This window comes from Xyrauchen texanus, chromosome 49 (genome assembly GCF_025860055.1).
Source record: "Xyrauchen texanus isolate HMW12.3.18 chromosome 49, RBS_HiC_50CHRs, whole genome shotgun sequence".
NCBI classification, from domain to species: domain Eukaryota; kingdom Metazoa; phylum Chordata; class Actinopteri; order Cypriniformes; family Catostomidae; genus Xyrauchen; species Xyrauchen texanus.
Genome location: NC_068324.1, coordinates 3,163,910 through 3,181,347, shown reverse-complemented (window position 1 = coordinate 3,181,347; position 17,438 = coordinate 3,163,910). Strand labels below are relative to the sequence as shown.

Here is a 17,438-nt window from a genome sequence, read left to right as displayed (position 1 = left end):
GTGATAATTCGCGCTGCACGTTTCTCTCCCCACATTCCTTCAATGGCTAACAAATGCACTTCCTGGTTTAAGTTGAACGACGGCCACTTTAACGAATCAAACGCGCAGGATTAAGCGGTGGGGCTGTGCTATTGGCTGTTCGCTGTCAGATGGGCGGGCACTAATGAACTGCGCTCGTGTGTGTTGTTCGAGGAGGGAAAGCGCTGCTGGAACGATTCGCGGCCTTGCATCTACTTTATATGAACGAAAAAGGAAGAAACACCACTTTTGCTTCCTAACTTTCTATGCAACAGGTAGAAAACTTTGGATAAATCACAAAACGGAGGCCACTGGATGGTTAAATGGTTTGCATCATTGAAATCACATGTATTGCTTGTGTAAATGTACAAAGGCTGTTTTTGGGCAGGCCGCAGTTATTAGACAAATGCTTCATTGCATTGAGTCAGGAGTTAAGATTTGGCATTTTAACCTTTGTGTTTGAGTGTGCTTTGTGAATCAAAGTGTTGGCAGCTACTCTGTCTTTGCTGTTGTATGGATCTGAAGGGCCTGGCAGCATTTGGTGGCCTTGTATGCATGCTTTTGCGGTGTAATACACGTGCAGACACTTAAAGGACAGGCATTTAATGTCCTTCAGAGGCTTCCCATGCATCATTTCACCTGTCTGGTTCATTATTTTGGCTGGACGAGGGACATTTGGTATAATTTTATAGGCCTAATGAAATGTAGAGGCATGCTCAACAAATGCACTTGCTTCAAAGAAGAAAGAATATCACAAATCTTAAAGAAAAAATAAACAAAATGTGTGTAAATAAAGTAGGTGACTTGGTAATTCTGTAACAAGAGGTCATATAATTTAGTTTTCAAGTCTCAGTGAGTATTTTAGGCTATGTTCGGAATTGCATACTACTCCTACTAATTCATGTATACTGTGCACACTACAGTACGCTTATCTGCATCTGTAAAGGTAGCCAGCTGGTAGATAGCTAACAGATAGCTGTGCAGTGTGTAAACCTCACTCCTCTGGCCTCAAGAGGCACACGAGCGACTGAGGCTAGTGGCTGTATTAGCCTCCTCGTTTGCATGCCTGCCTCCCATGCTGTCGACCCCGGTTCGAATCCCGCTTGAAGCGGGTCGAGCAGGATTGGTTTTCAGTGGTGCCGTGACCCAGATGTGAGTGAGGTTTAGGGGGGTGAGCGTAACGGGAGCCAGCTGGTATGTGTTAGCAGTGCAATGTGTAAACTTCACTTCCCTGGCCTCAAGAGGCACACTAGCGACTGAGGCTAGTGGCTGTATTAGCCTCCTCGTTAGCGTGCATGCCTCGCCGCTGTCGACCCCGGTTCGAATCCCGCTTGGAGTGGGTCGAGCAGGATTGGTTTTCAGTGGTGCAATGTGTAAATTTCACTTCCCTGGCTTCAAGAGGCACACTAGCAACTGATATTAGGGTCTGTAGCCTTTAGCCTCCTCGTTAGCGCACCCGTCTTCCGGAGACGCCAATTCGAATCCCGCTCCGAGCGTGTTGAGTAGGACCGGTTAAACATGTATGGAATACCTTGGTGTGCAATGGTTAAATTCAGAATGGCATACTACTCTTACTAGTTCTGCCATATCTTTTTATTGCCTAAATAGTAAAGTAGTATGCCATTACGAACTCTAGCTACAACATTTATCAAAATGAGCTACAACCAAAGCACACACCACGGAAGACTATATCCCACAATGCAGTACGCTCGACCATCCATTTCCAGTGAGACAAATTAACTGGAAGTGTGGCCTCAAATTTTAAGACCTATTTTGACTTATTTGATTGGGTGGACAAAAGTTAAAGGCGCGGTCACGTATACCTTTGCGTTGTGAAATTCCGCAGGCAAAATAGCTATCAGTAGGCATCTGCATGATTGTGAATTTCGCACGATGGACTTCCAGTGGCAAATCATTTCTGCTTGCTGATTTTGCATGGGGTTCAATTTTGTGAACTTTGACAGGCGATTTCACCACATTGACCAACGGGAAGTTACCTGGTTTGGCAGAGACCTCTGTGTGGGCGATGCTTCACACACCTCTACACTGAATATTTACAATGAACAAAGATATAATTTTAGTGGTGAGTTTCTTTTTAACTTCACTCTCCCAGAGTTTAAAATCCAGCATTAAAAAGAGGCTGTTTGGCAATTAGTGTTTTGCTGGTTTCACATGCGTTCAACAGAGAATAGGAAAGGTCCTCTGTCCATGGAATTTCGCAGTGTTGATGGTAATGTGACCGTGAAAATGTAATTTAGAAAATGGAACATAACGTATTATTTCCAAGATATGAACTGGAAAACACTCGCATGAAACGTAACGAGGTCATGTGACAACAATGTAACATACTACTGTTTTTCGTTGCCTACTGTTTCACTTATGATTTTTAAAGGATAGTATTAACTACACAGTATTCATTGAGTAGTAACTTGGTTTTCCATTCCGAACACAGTCTGAGGCCTCAGCCATACTTATACGTTTTCGTTAACGCATTAATTTTGCTGTATTTGTGCCTCTCAGCCACACTAGAAAAGCATTTTTCTCCTTCAAAAACCAAGACTTTCAAAAAACGCTCTTCTTAACTGCATACTTTGGTGAACATTGATGGTAGGAATCTGCAAACATGGATTTAGTATTTAGTAGTGTGGACATTGACTTATGGTGCGTTCACATACAACGTGAAGAAAATGTTCTCCTCGCATTGCTCGCACGAGTATTTCCCCTTCTCTTCCGGAAAAGGACAGGAGGAGGGGCTTCTACGATTTGGTTTATAGGAAAGTACAACCAATAGCTGGAATCAAGTAGACGCGCATATTTTCAGAATTTACCAGGTAGTCCAACTTCCTCGCTCACTTTCCTCCAAGCGATGTGTTTTTTCGTCCGGTCTCTGTACATGTAGGACGTTGTGTCATACAATTCCGGGTGCCCACACACCACTACATCAGGGACATCCAGACAGTCTCAATGCTGATAGGCTTCCCCGACAATGCGTCATGCAGAATACACGAATGAAGCGATTTCGCATGTTCAAGTTGCACCATTTGCTTCATTCGCGCCGCCCGTCGCGAATTCGCATCTATTTGCATCTTTGCATTGACTTTGTATGTAATTGAGCCACCTTGTATGTGAACGCACCATTTAGTCTTTTCCAAAGGACTGGTAAACGGGTAGAATATCAGCATTCTTCATTTAAAGTATTTGTGTGTTTTCTTGTTTTATAGGTGTTGAAAAGCATGCATGATTCTCACCGTATGGGGAGAATGTAGAGGAAAGACGCGAATACAATCAGCTTCTGATTTTTTTTTTTTAAACATTTTAGTTCATTTTATTTCTTTGAGACCATGGCCTACACAAATTATAGCTCGCTTAACAGAGCTCAGCTCACCTTTGAATATCTGCACACAAACTCGTAAGTACCCATGATTTTGTCTTTTTGCGTGCTTGTGTTTGAGAATTAAACCGAGAAAACCATTGCTTGATTGTAGTGAGTAGGGCTGCTCAATTAATCGAAAAAATAATGGAAATTACAATTACAGCTTTCCATTTTGGTTTACTCCTGTTGCGTTACAATGTGTTTTGTTTTTGTACACTGTGTTGAACGTGCAAGCATGCAATGACAAATCAGAAGTGTTTAAATTACAATAGTCTATTGGCATATGAGTAATGACAAACCTGGTATTGTATGTGTGTAATCAAAATTTGAACAATACTTTTGTTTTTAATGCAAATCAAGTAACTTAGGAGCACCGCTCTCTGCTTCATTGAGAGGTGTTGCCTACATTAAGAATATTGCATGCAGTTGCCCCGCACAAAATAAGTATTTATGTGTAAATTCTATTCATCTAAATAATCACAATTACAATATTAAGGGAAATAATTGACCAGCATTTTTCCCCCTCAAAACTACTGGTACACAGGCAAAATTCTGTGTTAAAAATTTGTTTTTTTTACAGTTAATAGAGTTAGGAATAACTCTATTATTGAAAGTGGCAGTAACTCGTGCATGCATTTTTCTTGTACGCAAGACAGCTCGCCTCTTCGTGTAAATTATGTGAATACTCGTCTGCTAACTGCATGAAATAATCAGAACATACTTTGCATTCCTCTGCCATAATCTGTATTATTTTTTAAGTTGGCACCCATCAAACAAAGTATTTTTGACTGATTATTTTATTGCCAACAGGACAACCCACGAGTTTCTATTTGGAGCTTTGGCTGAACTCGTGGACAACTCGAGGTATAAACACAGATGACAGTGAAGAATCATTACAATTATTTGCAATCTTAAAATGAACTGAACATCCACTCCATTTCTTGTCTACAGAGACGCAAACGCCACACGGATAGACATCTACACAGGTTGGATACAGTTTAAAATGGCTACCTCTGATAATTGAAAAAATATAGTTCAACATTGGCGTTAAACATAGTAATCTTGTTTTACTTGTACACATACAATTAAGAGTTTGAATTGATTGACTATAAAAGATTGCTAAACACATCCTCATGCAGTAGGTATTTTACCATAGTTAATTGTTAATATGTATCTGTTACGACCAATCAGAGAAGAGACCAGACCTGAGAGGCGGGTTTATGCTCTATTTCCTTGACGATGGCACTGGAATGGAACCCAGTGAGTAAAGCAACTAAAATGAAACCCGTCATAACACAAAATACATTCTTTTTAATGTCACAACGCAACACGATTATATACGCAACGCAGTTTTCGAACCTAAGTAACGACAGTAGTACTGTTTTGAATAGGTGAAGCCACGCACGTTATCCAGTTCGGTAAATCGAGCAAACGGTTCCCAGAGTCCACTCACATTGGCCAGTATGGAAATGGATTAAAATCGTAAGTATTTTTAAACTTATCGAAAAACTTTCTGTGAAAAATTTTACGTCAGCCTATAAGAACTATTTCATGAATTATTTGTTGTTCTTTAGTCATTCTTTAGTTGTTTTTTTTTTTTTAATAGATAAATGTCATTGTCTTTTTTTAGGGGTTCAATGCGTATTGGGAAGGACTTCATTCTCTTCACCAAAAAAGACGACAAATTAACGTGTTTGTTTTTGTCGCGAACATTTCACGAAGAAGAGGGTCTGGACGAGGTAAGATGTTAAGGCTGAAATATACTCTACGCAAGTATGCGAATGCAGATTCTAGCTACGCAAGCTCAATTTGTTTGTTTTTTGTTGCGTTTACGCATTGCGTTCTCAACGTCTCCACAAGGGGCACTATAGCTGACAGTAGTGCGAACTGTCTGCTTCTACGATTTTCTGGGGTTTTCTCTTTCATGTCAGCTACTGTCATGGCGGAGCAAAAATGTGAAGAGAATATTGTTGAGCAAGTATAAAGTCTGTATATTCATAGCAACTTACCTGAATAATAACACATCCAGTTTAATGGTTTAGACTTTTAAGGGCAACTCTATTGCCCCTTGTGGTTTGTCACAGCCATAGTAACGCAATAACGCCGATCATGCGTGTTCAACCACACCGCGCCTTTGCAAAGCTCTCGAATCTGCGTACTCGTACTTGCGAAAAGCATGTTTTTGGCTTTACTTCTTGACCCAGCAAGACACTCTTTCTGAGAGTAGTGCAGCATTTCTAAATATTAAATTTTTTCCATTCTTACACAATTGTAGGTGATTGTTCCGTTGCCGAGTTGGGATGCGAAGACCCAGCAGCCTCTGACTCAAGACTCTGAGAAATACGCGACTGAGACTGAACTGATCTTTAAATACTCTCCCTTTAAGAATGAAGAGCAGCTGTTTCGGCAGTTCAAGAAGATCGAGGGACCCAGTGGTTAGTTGCCAAACTCCGACTGTGTGTCATAAATCTGGTTAACCATTTCATAAATTCTTCTCATGATGTTAAATCTGAGTATGTATGTGTTTAGGCACTCTTGTTGTAGTTTACAATCTGAAGCTAATGGATAACAGAGAGCCCGAGTTGGATGTGGAAACGGATCACCAGGATATTCTGATGGCCGGGACACCTGTAGAGGGAGTGTAAGTCCTGTTACAGGAGTCCTTGGGGCGGCTGTGGCTCAGTTGGTAGAGCGGGTTGTCCACTAATCACAGGGTTTGTGGTTTGAATCCCGGCGCACATGACTCCACATGCCGAAGTGTCCTTGGGCAAGACACTGAACCCCAAGTTGCCCCCAATGGCAGGCTAGCACCTTGCATAGCAGCTCTGCCGCCATTGGTGTGTGTGAATGGGTGAATGAGTCACCGTGTAAAGCACTTTGAATACCGTTCAGGTTAAAAAGACGCTATATAAGTGCAGACCATTTAGCTGAAGTGACTATTTTGACGTGGATTGTGTTTGGTGATGTTGATGTGTTTGTGTTGTAAACAGGAAGCCGGAGAGGAGGTCCTTCCGTGCGTATGCTGCTGTCCTGTACATTGACCCCAGAATGAGGATCTTTATTCAGGGTCACAAAGTCAGAACCAAGAGATTGTCCTGCTGCCTATATAATCCTAGGTATACGCATTATAAATCACCTACCTTAAAAAAACCAAATCTAAAACATAAGGACACATAACACAAATATACACACTCATCTTAGCAACACAACCTGTTTGTTTGACTTTCAGGATGTACAAATACACATCAACACGCTTTAAAACCCGCGCAGAGCAGGAGGTCAAGAAGGCGGATCACCTCGCGAAACTCGGTGAGTTTAACACCAGCCCACGTAAACCGACTAAACTGAAGTTGGCCTCTGTTTGACTGGATTTGTGGGTTCTGATGACATTTCCTTTATCAAACCATTTCTACTTTCAATCTATGCAAATACAGAACCGCAGGTTTGCACAAATGTAGCACTGATATTTAGTTACCCTCTACTCGATTGAGATTTTAACAGAGAAAGAAAACGTAGCTTATTACAGACTGGATTCTAAGTGAAGGGAGAATTCCTGACATTTGTTTCTTTGTTTCTGTTTTTGTGTGTTTCCGTGACTTCATCTCAGCTGAGGAGAAAGCGAGAGAGTCCGAAAGTAAAGCTCGTGCTCTGGAGTTAAAGCTTGGTGATGATTTATCCAAAGAGGCCAGGGTAAGACCCCACAAACACACACTCCAAACCCTGTGTTGTGTGAAATTCAGGGCATTATCAACATTTTAACCAGTTGGATAAATTTGCATGTAGCCATGATAACCTCACCAATTAATGGCTTTCTCTCGATGGATGATTTCAGGCTGCGCTGAGAAAAGCACAAGATTCGGCTGTGATGTTGCGTGCCGAAGCTACCAGAAAACAAGCCATCCATGCGTCAAAACAAAAGTAACAACACAATATTCAGTGTTTGAATTTAAAAGCCTTCGAGTTCGATGTCTGATATTGTTTTTTAGTGTCTTAGTTGGGGTATTTCATATTATCTTGAGCCTAAAATCCCTGACTGTTTCTCTGATATCAGAGCTTTGAAGGAGCCCAAGGACTTAAACTTTATCTTTGGCGTGAACATCGAAAGACGAGACCAGGACGGAATGTTCGTCTACAACTGCAGCCGTCTTATTAAGATGTACGAGAAAACGGGACCACAGCTGGAGGGAGGAATGTAAGCGAGGACACACACACACACACACACACACACACACACACACACACTGACGGCATCACTTAAACTGTAACATGTAACATCAGCATTAGCAATACTGACATGTGGGGCCTGGGTAGCTCAGCGAGTACAGACGCTGACTACCACACCTGGAGTCGCAAGTTCGAATCCAGGGCGTGCAGAGTGACTACAGTCAGGCTTCCTAAGCAACCAAATTGGCCCGGTTGCTAGGGAGGGTGGAGCCACATGGGGTAACCTCCTCATGGTCGCTATAATATGGTTCGCTCTCAGTGGGGTGCATGGTGAGTTGTCGTGGGTGCCGCAGAGAATAGCGTGAAGCCGCCATACGCGCTAGGTCTCCGCGGTAACGCGCTCAACAAGCTACGTGATAAGCTGCGCGGATTGACGGTCTCAGACGTGGAGGCAACTGAGATTCGTCCTCCGCCACCCAGATTGAGGCGAGTCACTACGCCACCATGAGGACTTGGAGCATATTGGGAATTGGGCATTCCAAGTTGGGGAGAAAAAAATAAATTATAATAATTGACATGTGCCAGAATACAGCTGTAATGTGGATGCCCACTGTATGTGTGTTCATCAGGGCGTGTGGCGGTGTTGTAGGAGTGGTGGATGTTCCCTATCTAGTATTGGAACCAACACACAACAAGCAGGACTTTGCAGATGCTAAAGAATACAGACATTTACTTAGAGCCATGGGAGAGTATCTCGCACAATACTGGAAGGACATCAGTATAGGTCAGTGTTTGTCTATGTTTTTGGTCATCTCACTTATTTGTTTGTTTGTGCGTCCCAAATGGGCAAACATCTCCATTTCCATTGGGAATTATTCCTTTGAAATAGTTTTTCTTTTTAAAGTTTTGTATATGCCTGTCATTCAACATCGGTTTTCAGTTTTCATGAGATGAGAAGTCGGTGATGTGAATAAAAAAACCTTATAACATGAAGTGAACATTTCCTTCAACAGCTCAGAAAGGTATAGTGAAATTCTGGGATGAATTTGGCTATTTGTCGGCCAACTGGAACTCCGTCCCATCCAATGAACTTCGGTTTCGCCGACGGAGAGCCATGGAGATACCAGTCACCATCCAGTGTGGTACGAACATAAACATTGACTCAACACTTCACACCAATTTCGTTTAACATGTTTAAAGGTTTTGAACAAACCCCTTTCCAAACCACTCTCTTTCTTCGTCCCAAACGCGTTTGAAATATGGACAAGAATGACACCTGAAATTGTGCAACTTGTTAATACCGTGTTCTTAAATTGAAGGAAAAACCCAAGCTATATCTTGAGACTAGAATGTCAAAATTATTGCAATATTAAATTAATCGCATGCATTAACGTAAATTTGAACTGCTCTAAATATTATCCCTCAACGTTTATATATATATATAGGTGAAATAAAAACAATCACTGGCACCTTGTTGAGATTTGCTGCATCTTAATTTTTCATCATTGACAATATTCATCCATATTTTTATCCTCACTTCAATGCATATTTGTTCATCATTAGATATTCAAGAGTTCTAAATTTAGGGGGTCTGGGTATCTCAGCAAGTAAAGACGCTGACTACCACACCTGGAGTCACATGTTTGAATCCAGGGCGTGCTGAGTGACTCCAGCCAGGTCTCCTAAGCAACCAAATTGGCCCGGTTGCTAGGGAGGGTATAGTCACATTGGGGTAACCTCCTCGTGGTCGCTATAATGTGGTTCGCTCTTGGTGGGGTGCGTGATGAGTTGTGCGTGGATGCAGCCGAGAATAGCGTGAAGCCTCCACACGCGCTGCGCTAGGTCTCCGTGGTAACGCGCTCAACAAGCCACGTGATAAGATGCCAGATTGACGGTCTCAGACACGGAGGCAACTGAGATTCATCCTCCGCCACTCTGATTGAGGCGAGTCACTACGCCACCATGAGGACCTAGAGCGCAATGGGAATTGGGCATTCCAATTTGGGGAGAAAAAGCGGAGGAAATCCCCCCCCCCTTTTTAGGAAAAATAAATTCTAAATTTAATTGAGTACATGCAAAGAGAAATTATATGGAAACATGCCCCATCAGCACATGCATTGTGCAAAATTATTTAAAAAAACTGAATAAATGCTTTAAAAAGCTTAATTTGGTAAATACTTCAAAATAGAGCATTGTAACAGAGCCAAGTCTCCATCATTCCAAAATAAGAGTCCTCTGTGAATTTGGGGCTTGTTTACAGTGATAAGGCCTGCAATATGCACCAAATCGTATTTAATGTTTTCTTGTTATTATTGATATTTTGGTTGCACAATCTGCATCTAGAATTTGTATTTATTTATTGTTGCTTCTATGTCTGTGCCTGTCAAAGTAAGGAAAGAATAAGGTTTTTTATTTTTTACATTCTATTAATCGATTTTAAAAACTTTCGGACGATTAATCGGTTTATCAGCATTTTCCACCACATTAGTTATCGATCGACCCCTAGCAACCACCCAGAAATCCCAAGAAACCACATAGCAACATGCTAAAAAACAACTGCAAAAACAACCCACAAAACATTGGCATCATAACGACGACTTCTGCAGAAAAATGAAAAATCGAATTTCTTTCTTTCTGTTGCTGTAGATAAGTGTTTGAAGTGGCGGACGTTGCCGTTTCAGATGGACGCCGTGGACAAACGTTACCCAGACAGTTGGGTGTGTCTCATGAATCCAGACGGAACTCAGGACAGGTTGTGAAACTAGACACCAGACACTGTCCAAGTGTGATTTTAAAGATTTGGTTTCGTGGTTTCTCATTGTGTTTTTCTATGTGTTAGGTGTGATGCCGCAGAGCAGAAGCAGAATTTGCCCATTGGCATGTTGAAAAAAGATTTCAAAACAACAGAGGACAAACAGAAAGATTTGTCTGAGAAGATCCGGCAACAGCAGGAAAAACTAGAGGCTCTGCAGGTGCTCATCTGTCCATCATCTCAGCTCTGTTCAAAGTGTCTGTTTTTGTAGTTATTAATCTTTAACTTCTCCTCATTTAGAAAACAACAACCGTGAAATCTGCTGCTGATATAAAACAGCTCCCTCTAGCGGTCAGTGCAAAACCTACAGAAGAGCGCACACCTCCGGTACTTTGGGTGTCTGTGTATTTTGTGGGGAATCTTATGAGAACATGTCCATGATATATTTAACCCCAAAATTAAAAGAAAAGAAAAAGAATTTGGGGGGAAATATGCTTAAAAAAAAAAATCTTAATTGTCCTAAAAATAGGCTTAATTTACTTCATGCAGATTGCAATTTCTTCCTTTTCATTTTAGATATAAATATGACTTGATTTGATGTGAGATTGTATTTTGTATTTTTGTCTGTGATGTTTTTTGACCGATTTATCGCCCCCTTATAGCCGACCCGCTCATCCCAGCGAGCGGCGCCCCGCCCACGCTCACCTCCTCTCCCCACAGCGGTCAGGAAAGCTGTCAGTCAACCACCGGTAACAAAAACCCCACCCCCTAAACCAACGCCACCAACACGGCCTACCCGGACCCCACCAGCTCCTCACCCACCACCCAAAGCTAAGCCAACACCCGCTCCTGCAGCAAAGCCAACAAAACCTGCTCCCAAACATGTAGCCCCGCCCCCAACTCCGCCCTCAAAAGCACCAGCTCGCAGAAGTGCCACGCAGAGCCGTGCTGCCACAGTAAGTGATCTCACTCACAGTCGAAATAATAAAATACAAGCACATAAACTATGCATTTCTGGTCTACATTCAGTAAAATTTCAGCGTAATAAGACACGTGTAACTGTTGTGATGTCCCGTGCTGCAGTCACCAATTTTTGACATCAGCTGTGTCTCGTTTGGAAGGCTGCGTTCTCCGGAGGTCGCATGTATCGGCTGTATACGTCATCGTGGCTGTCTCGTTTCAGAAAAGCGAGTAGGACACTTCGAATGCGACCTTCCTTCACGGGAATTTGGAGGATGCATGAGGTGTATCCTTCACGGGCACTCACAACCCACAATTCTTTGCGTCAACGGAAATATCTAAAAAAAAATAACGCCAATTTGCGCGTAAATATGATGTTCGACCGCAAGAAAGGTTAATTCACAAGTTGAAGTACCTCAATAGACGGGTGCTGGGTATATAATATCTATAATTAAAGTATTAGACTAAAAGTACACCTGTAAAATCTATTTTCTTTTCTATTTACATCAATATAACTCTCATAAAATGTACCTCATATATTCCCTTCCAGAGGGACTTCTCACTCAAAGCGCTCGCGCTTGATGAATAGTGGTGTGTTGTCATAGCAACCACGTTCCGTTTCCGTTTGTCCTACCAAGGCCGTCTCATTTAAACGAAGCTTGTTTAAAGGTGGACACTCGGTATACTGCAGCCTTCAAAGGACGCGTCCTACCTAGCATGCAGCCTTCCAAACGAGACACAGATGTCATCGCGGTGTCACGGTTAGAGTGACGCTAAAGACCATTTGAAATCTAAATTGAGCAGCCAGAGTTTCCGGACTGAGACGCATCTGAAAAAAATCAGATTTCCTCCGATTTCATGTGTTTTTGTTGCTGTTCAGACTATCAAAAACTTATCTGGATACAATCTGGATATGCAAAAAATCTGATTTTTAGTGGCAGCCTGAACAAGGCCTTACTCAGTGTCACAAGGGTCCTGATGGAAAGCCCAAATCTCCAATAATCTTTCAAAAAAGGGGGTGTTTCATGCACACAAACAGCACTTTTGAGGCATTTTCTGCTCAATTTGAGCAAAGCCCCCATAGCACTCTTCTGTGATTCCAAAAGAACCCGGAAGTGCCGGAGCCGAGCTGTATACCGTTACTTCATCTATTACAAACTGTATTCCGGACCACAGAATTTGTTGATTTGCACCCTAGTTAAAAAAAAAAAACAGCTTTTTTCACAAAACTCAAACTTAAGTGATGTGTAATGATTATTTCTTGATTTTGTGTTAGCCATCGTCCACCAAGACTGCAAACAAACAAACTCCAGCCCCCAAGAAAGGCGTTGCAAAGAAGGGTAAAGTCCAGGAAGAGGAAGCTGCTGAGGAGGAAGAAGAGAGTGAAGAGGAGGAGGAGGAGGAAGAAGAAGAGGAGGAGGAGGAGGAAGAAGAAGAGAGTGCATCAGAAGAGGATGAGCCACAACCCAAAAAATCGAGGATGGCGGCGTCTGTTCAAGGTCGAGGTAAAGCCGTCGTGGAAAAAACCCCAACACCAGCTAAACAGACCAGCACAGAGGTACAATAACACCCTCACACAGCGCTACCATAGAGACACTGTGATTCGTTAATACTCCAGATGGGTTTATTGATCTGTATTTCTCTCTTAGCATGTCACTAACAGCACTAACGAAGATTCAAAGAAGGATGCGGCAAAAAATGCTCAGAAAGGTAATGTCGATTTCATATAATGCCGGAATTCCGTTTAGCATGATGGTGGATGCATGGAATAGTGGAAAACCTTTTGGAAATATGAAAACTTGTATGTGTTTATAGATAAAGGCATTCTGGTAGAGGCGAAGGTGAACGGGGAATGGTTCACAGGTCGCGTTACTGCGGTAGAGTTGGGGAAGGACAGTGTACGCTGGAAGGTCAAGTTTGACTACGTTCCCATGAATACTCCGAGAGACCGCTGGTATGTACACACCGACTATATTGCAACACGACCTGCTTTTTCATTAAATTACCTGAAGGTAATGAGTGCTCCAATACCGGGGTGTGGAACCTTTTCCTAATTAGGTCCATTCAAGTCCATTATTCCAAACAAGTACTTGACATTTTTGATTGTGGGTTGAAATTAGGAATGGGAAAAAATTAAAATAGTTTGATGCATTGTGGCCTTTATTTGAGCGATATCGATTCTTAAAATCCCAAGAACGGTCTTTTACTTATTATGCAATCCCACTTCTAAAATGGGAGGAAATCACTCACATTTGCAACCAAATTTCACACAATGCATCTAAAATGAGACACTGGCTGGTAAATCTTCATATTTCACTCAGCAGTGATTGTGTTGTATATTGGCGATGAAGTTCAGCACTGTGTTGAGGGTGGTTTGACTCGTTCCGTGTGTGTCCAGATACGAGGTCCACGCAATCCATTTGTCATTGACTAATGTTCTTTTCAGTTGTTCATCAAAAACAAAAAACAAACAATTAATATAATCATGCATTGCACGGATAAGGTAAAGCCATTCGAGTCCTCTCATGCACTCATTTATCGATGCTCTTTACAGAACTGCTTGTTTTCTTAAAGAGACAGTAACAGGGGGTCTGGGTAGCTCAGCGGGAATTGACGCTGACTACCACCCCTGGAGTCGCAAGTTCGAATCCAGGGTGTGCTGAGTGACCCCAGTTAGGTCTCCTAAGCAACCAAATTGGTCCGGTTGCTAGGGAGGGTACAGTCACATGGGGTAACCTCCTTGTGGTCGTGATTAGTGGTTCTCGCTCTCAATGGGGCGTGTGGTAAGCTGTATGTGGATTTCGAATGTAGCATGAGCCTCCACATGCTGTGAGTCTCCGCTGTGTCATGCACAACATGTCACGTGATAAGATACATTTTAAATGTGTTTCTTTTTTAGGGTGTTTAAGGGCAGTGAAGACGTCCGACTTATGCGTCCCGCCTCTCCGGAGTCTCGAAGCCCAGACACCAATCAGGTTCCAGCACGATCTGTAACCCCAGACACCAATCAGGTTCCAGCACGATCTGTAACCCCAGACACCAATCAGGTTCCAGCACGGTCTGTAACCCCAGACACCAATCAGGTTCCAGCACGATCTGTAACCCCAGACACCAATCAGGTTCCAGCACGGTCTGTAACCCCAGACACCAATCAGGTTCCAGCACGATCAGTAACCCCGCCCACCGCTGCCGAGCCAGACACAACTCAGAGCGGGCCGAGCAGAGAGACGACAGAAGGCCTCGTCACCATGATGAGGTATGTCTGCGTGTTTTTGGGGTTTCATCTGCTACAATGAGATTCTGACATTCATGCTGACTCTTTGTACCGCACAGGACGTTGCTAAGGTATTTTTTCCCGCCGGATTTCCGAATCCCTAAAGATTCTGTGAACACTATGAGCGCCGAGGACCTTGTGGCCTTTCCCATCGTAAGTACAGATTGTGTGGATGCCTTCAGAGATATTTATAAGCTTGTCTGGTCACTCCTGAGTCGACCACTACAATTACGGCAACATTGTGTGTTACAGAAAGAGTATTTTCAGCAGTATGAGGCTGGGCTGCAGAGTTTGTGTAACTCCTACCAGACTCGGGCTGAGTCACGGGCACGTGCCGTGGAGGAGAAGAGCAGCGGAGCAGAGGCTAAGCTGAAAGAGTCTGAAGAGAAACTACGAAAACTACGAACGAACATCGTCGCTCTGCTGCAGAAAGTCCAGGAGGTCTGACATACTCTCACATTAGTCCTGTTCCGAAACCTAGTAAACTACCTACATAGGGATCTACCTTTAAAGGCAGAATCCTAACTGAAATGACGTGGCTAATTTGGAATACTACATAGTCGACTACACGGTGCGCTAAAGATATCACCTCTGAAATGAAGCACAAACGTACGGAGCCCTTTGAAGACATTTTCTGAAATAGTTTTAATTGCATTTCCTCACAATTATTTACAAAATGTAACTATGGTTTTATTATAGTAACCAAATTTTAACCATGATATTCATAGGAAAACCATAGTAATAATTAGGGATGTCCCGCTAACATTTAAGCACGAGTACTGATACTTCCATACTTGTACTCCCCATTACCTGACCCAATGTGATTATTAAACCACACTGGCTGCTGTTTAAATAAATACATGTATAGTCTGTATGTACTGCAGGCTTCAAAGTGAATTAGTGCTCTGCTCCAATTCGAGCGAGCGATGCTCGTGATGGTGTTGTCCATGTATGGGCCAAGGAGCTCTGAAAGGTTTGAGCAGCCAGAGTCAGTACAACACATTCACATGCATTTGTATTTTTATTGTGCTAAACTATATTAATCATTAAATCGCAGCCTTGGCTGTTTAATAACGAGACTAGGATATAACATGATTTTAGTTTGTGTCCTGAATGTTTACGGAATGACATTCGTCCATCAGATGGTGTCTGGTTTTGGTATCAGAGGATTTTTACATGTACAAGTACATGAGAGCGATATCGGACCCGATTCTGATACCAGTATCGGTATCGAGACATCCCTAGTAAGCCAAAACTATTGTAATAAAAATTATTATCACTCCATCTAAAAAACATGGTCACTACAGTTTTACTTAAGTAAATCCATGATCCATGGTTTTTAAAACCATGGTATTTGCCAACAAACATGCCCTTATGAAAATGAACCATGGTTTCAATCATAGACTGTAAAAAAAGATGGACGACGCCCCTTCGCTCTTTTCCATTGGTGAGAACTGAAGCCGCCAGTGTCCCGATATGGCACTGACATCTTGGGACTTGAGTCTGCACAGTTGCGATTTCTGGACCAGACCTGCGCAGTAGTGAGCAGGAAGTAAAGCTGTGAAATCAAGGTCCCGCCCTCACTCTCGCTGAATCAATCGCAAGCACACGCCCCTGCACTTTTGACTTATGACGGTGTGAAATAATGAATTATAGAAATGTAGATATTACATTTAAAGCTCCAATCTCCTCAGTCCTCCGAAGATCCCGAAAAAAAGTCAGTTGGTGCTTCAGTGACTACTTCGCTCAGAGAACCTGTCAATCACAGCTGTCAATCATGATGTCACAGCATCGTTTTTATAGCATCAAATAACTAAAAACAAACTTATTTTGAAAACAAACACTTGAAATGACATCAACGTGATAGAAACTTCAGTAAATGACAGAAACTATCTTTGGATAAAAGATATGTGAAGTGTAATTTAATTCTTTAGTTGGTCTCATGTCCCGTTGAATAACATGGGGAGGCGGGGTTTATGACCTATACTAGGACCAGTCACCGGGGGGCGATCGAGACGTTTTGGCTTCGCTTTTGAGGGCTTGTGCGGCACACTTGGTTTCAATATAGTAAACCATGTTACCATTTTTATGTGGTAAAACCACAAATTATGATTATAGTTTTTATTACAGTAGTTTTTGATTTCCTGTATTATTACTACAGTTTTACATGAAATATCATGGTTCAAATATGATTGGGGTTTCTCCCCAATGTGGAATGCCCAATTCCCAATGCACTCCAAGTCCTCGTGGCGGCGTAGTGACTTGCCTCAATCCGGGTGGCGGAGGACGAATCTCAGTTGCCTCCGCGTCAGATAGAGTCAATCTGCGCATCTTAGCACGTGGCTTGTTGCGAGACCTAGCGCATGTGGAGGCTTCGCGCTATTCTCCGCGGCATCCACGCACAACTCGCCATACGCCCCACCGAGATCGAACCACATTATAACGACCACAAGGAGGTTACCCCAACGTGACTCTACCCTCCCTAGCAACCAAGCCAATTGGTTGCTTAGGAAGCCTGACTGGAGTGCGACTCCAGGTGTGGTAGTCAGCGTATGCAGGCCTCCAATTAGTGAGGTTTTTAAGTAGATTGAACTATTAAAGCAATAATACTTGGTGTTTTTGAATTAAATAGATTTATAATGAACTTCTCTTTTGGAGCTTATCGCAATGCATTCTGGATTGTGCTCTTTATGAAGCAAACATGCGACTCTGCCATAGAGTTTGGCCAAAACAAAGTATGTTAGAAGGCACCTTAATGTTGCTGGCTAGCTTTTGGAATTGCCTTCAAATCAGGAGTGATAAATTGGCTGTGTAGTTAGGAAGCTCCCTAGGTTTCGGAGCATAACCTAGTCTTCCTGTGCTCTCCCATTCATACGGATACCTTTTAGATCAACTTT

General features: G+C 42.5%; 1 protein-coding gene across 4 annotated transcripts in view; it reads left to right on the top strand.

Annotated features, from left to right (window-relative positions):
* Positions 1-154: 154 nt before the first annotated feature.
* The window catches only part of LOC127640427 (ATPase MORC2A-like), an 18,600-nt gene continuing 1,316 nt past the window's right edge, over positions 155-17,438 (top strand). Inside the window, exons 1-28 of one of the 4 annotated variants that reach the window (XM_052123002.1) lie at positions 220-293; positions 1,983-2,101; positions 3,240-3,427; positions 4,202-4,255; positions 4,343-4,377; positions 4,583-4,651; positions 4,783-4,873; positions 5,022-5,130; positions 5,667-5,826; positions 5,921-6,032; positions 6,382-6,507; positions 6,621-6,700; positions 6,999-7,081; positions 7,224-7,309; positions 7,443-7,583; positions 8,185-8,339; positions 8,569-8,697; positions 10,202-10,307; positions 10,395-10,527; positions 10,608-10,694; positions 10,970-11,263; positions 12,544-12,825; positions 12,917-12,977; positions 13,083-13,221; positions 14,167-14,278; positions 14,315-14,523; positions 14,601-14,694; positions 14,794-14,982. In XM_052123002.1, the coding sequence (XP_051978962.1) occupies positions 3,360-3,427; positions 4,202-4,255; positions 4,343-4,377; positions 4,583-4,651; positions 4,783-4,873; positions 5,022-5,130; positions 5,667-5,826; positions 5,921-6,032; positions 6,382-6,507; positions 6,621-6,700; positions 6,999-7,081; positions 7,224-7,309; positions 7,443-7,583; positions 8,185-8,339; positions 8,569-8,697; positions 10,202-10,307; positions 10,395-10,527; positions 10,608-10,694; positions 10,970-11,263; positions 12,544-12,825; positions 12,917-12,977; positions 13,083-13,221; positions 14,167-14,278; positions 14,315-14,523; positions 14,601-14,694; positions 14,794-14,982 (3,204 nt within the window). In that variant the 5' untranslated portion in view covers positions 220-293; positions 1,983-2,101; positions 3,240-3,359. Of the gene's footprint in view, positions 294-1,982; positions 2,102-3,239; positions 3,428-4,201; positions 4,256-4,342; positions 4,378-4,582; positions 4,652-4,782; positions 4,874-5,021; positions 5,131-5,666; positions 5,827-5,920; positions 6,033-6,381; positions 6,508-6,620; positions 6,701-6,998; positions 7,082-7,223; positions 7,310-7,442; positions 7,584-8,184; positions 8,340-8,568; positions 8,698-10,201; positions 10,308-10,394; positions 10,528-10,607; positions 10,695-10,969; positions 11,264-12,543; positions 12,826-12,916; positions 12,978-13,082; positions 13,222-14,166; positions 14,524-14,600; positions 14,695-14,793; positions 14,983-17,438 lie in introns of all 4 variants that reach the window. The other 3 variants (XM_052123003.1, XM_052122999.1, XM_052123001.1) reach the window with 3 other exon arrangements.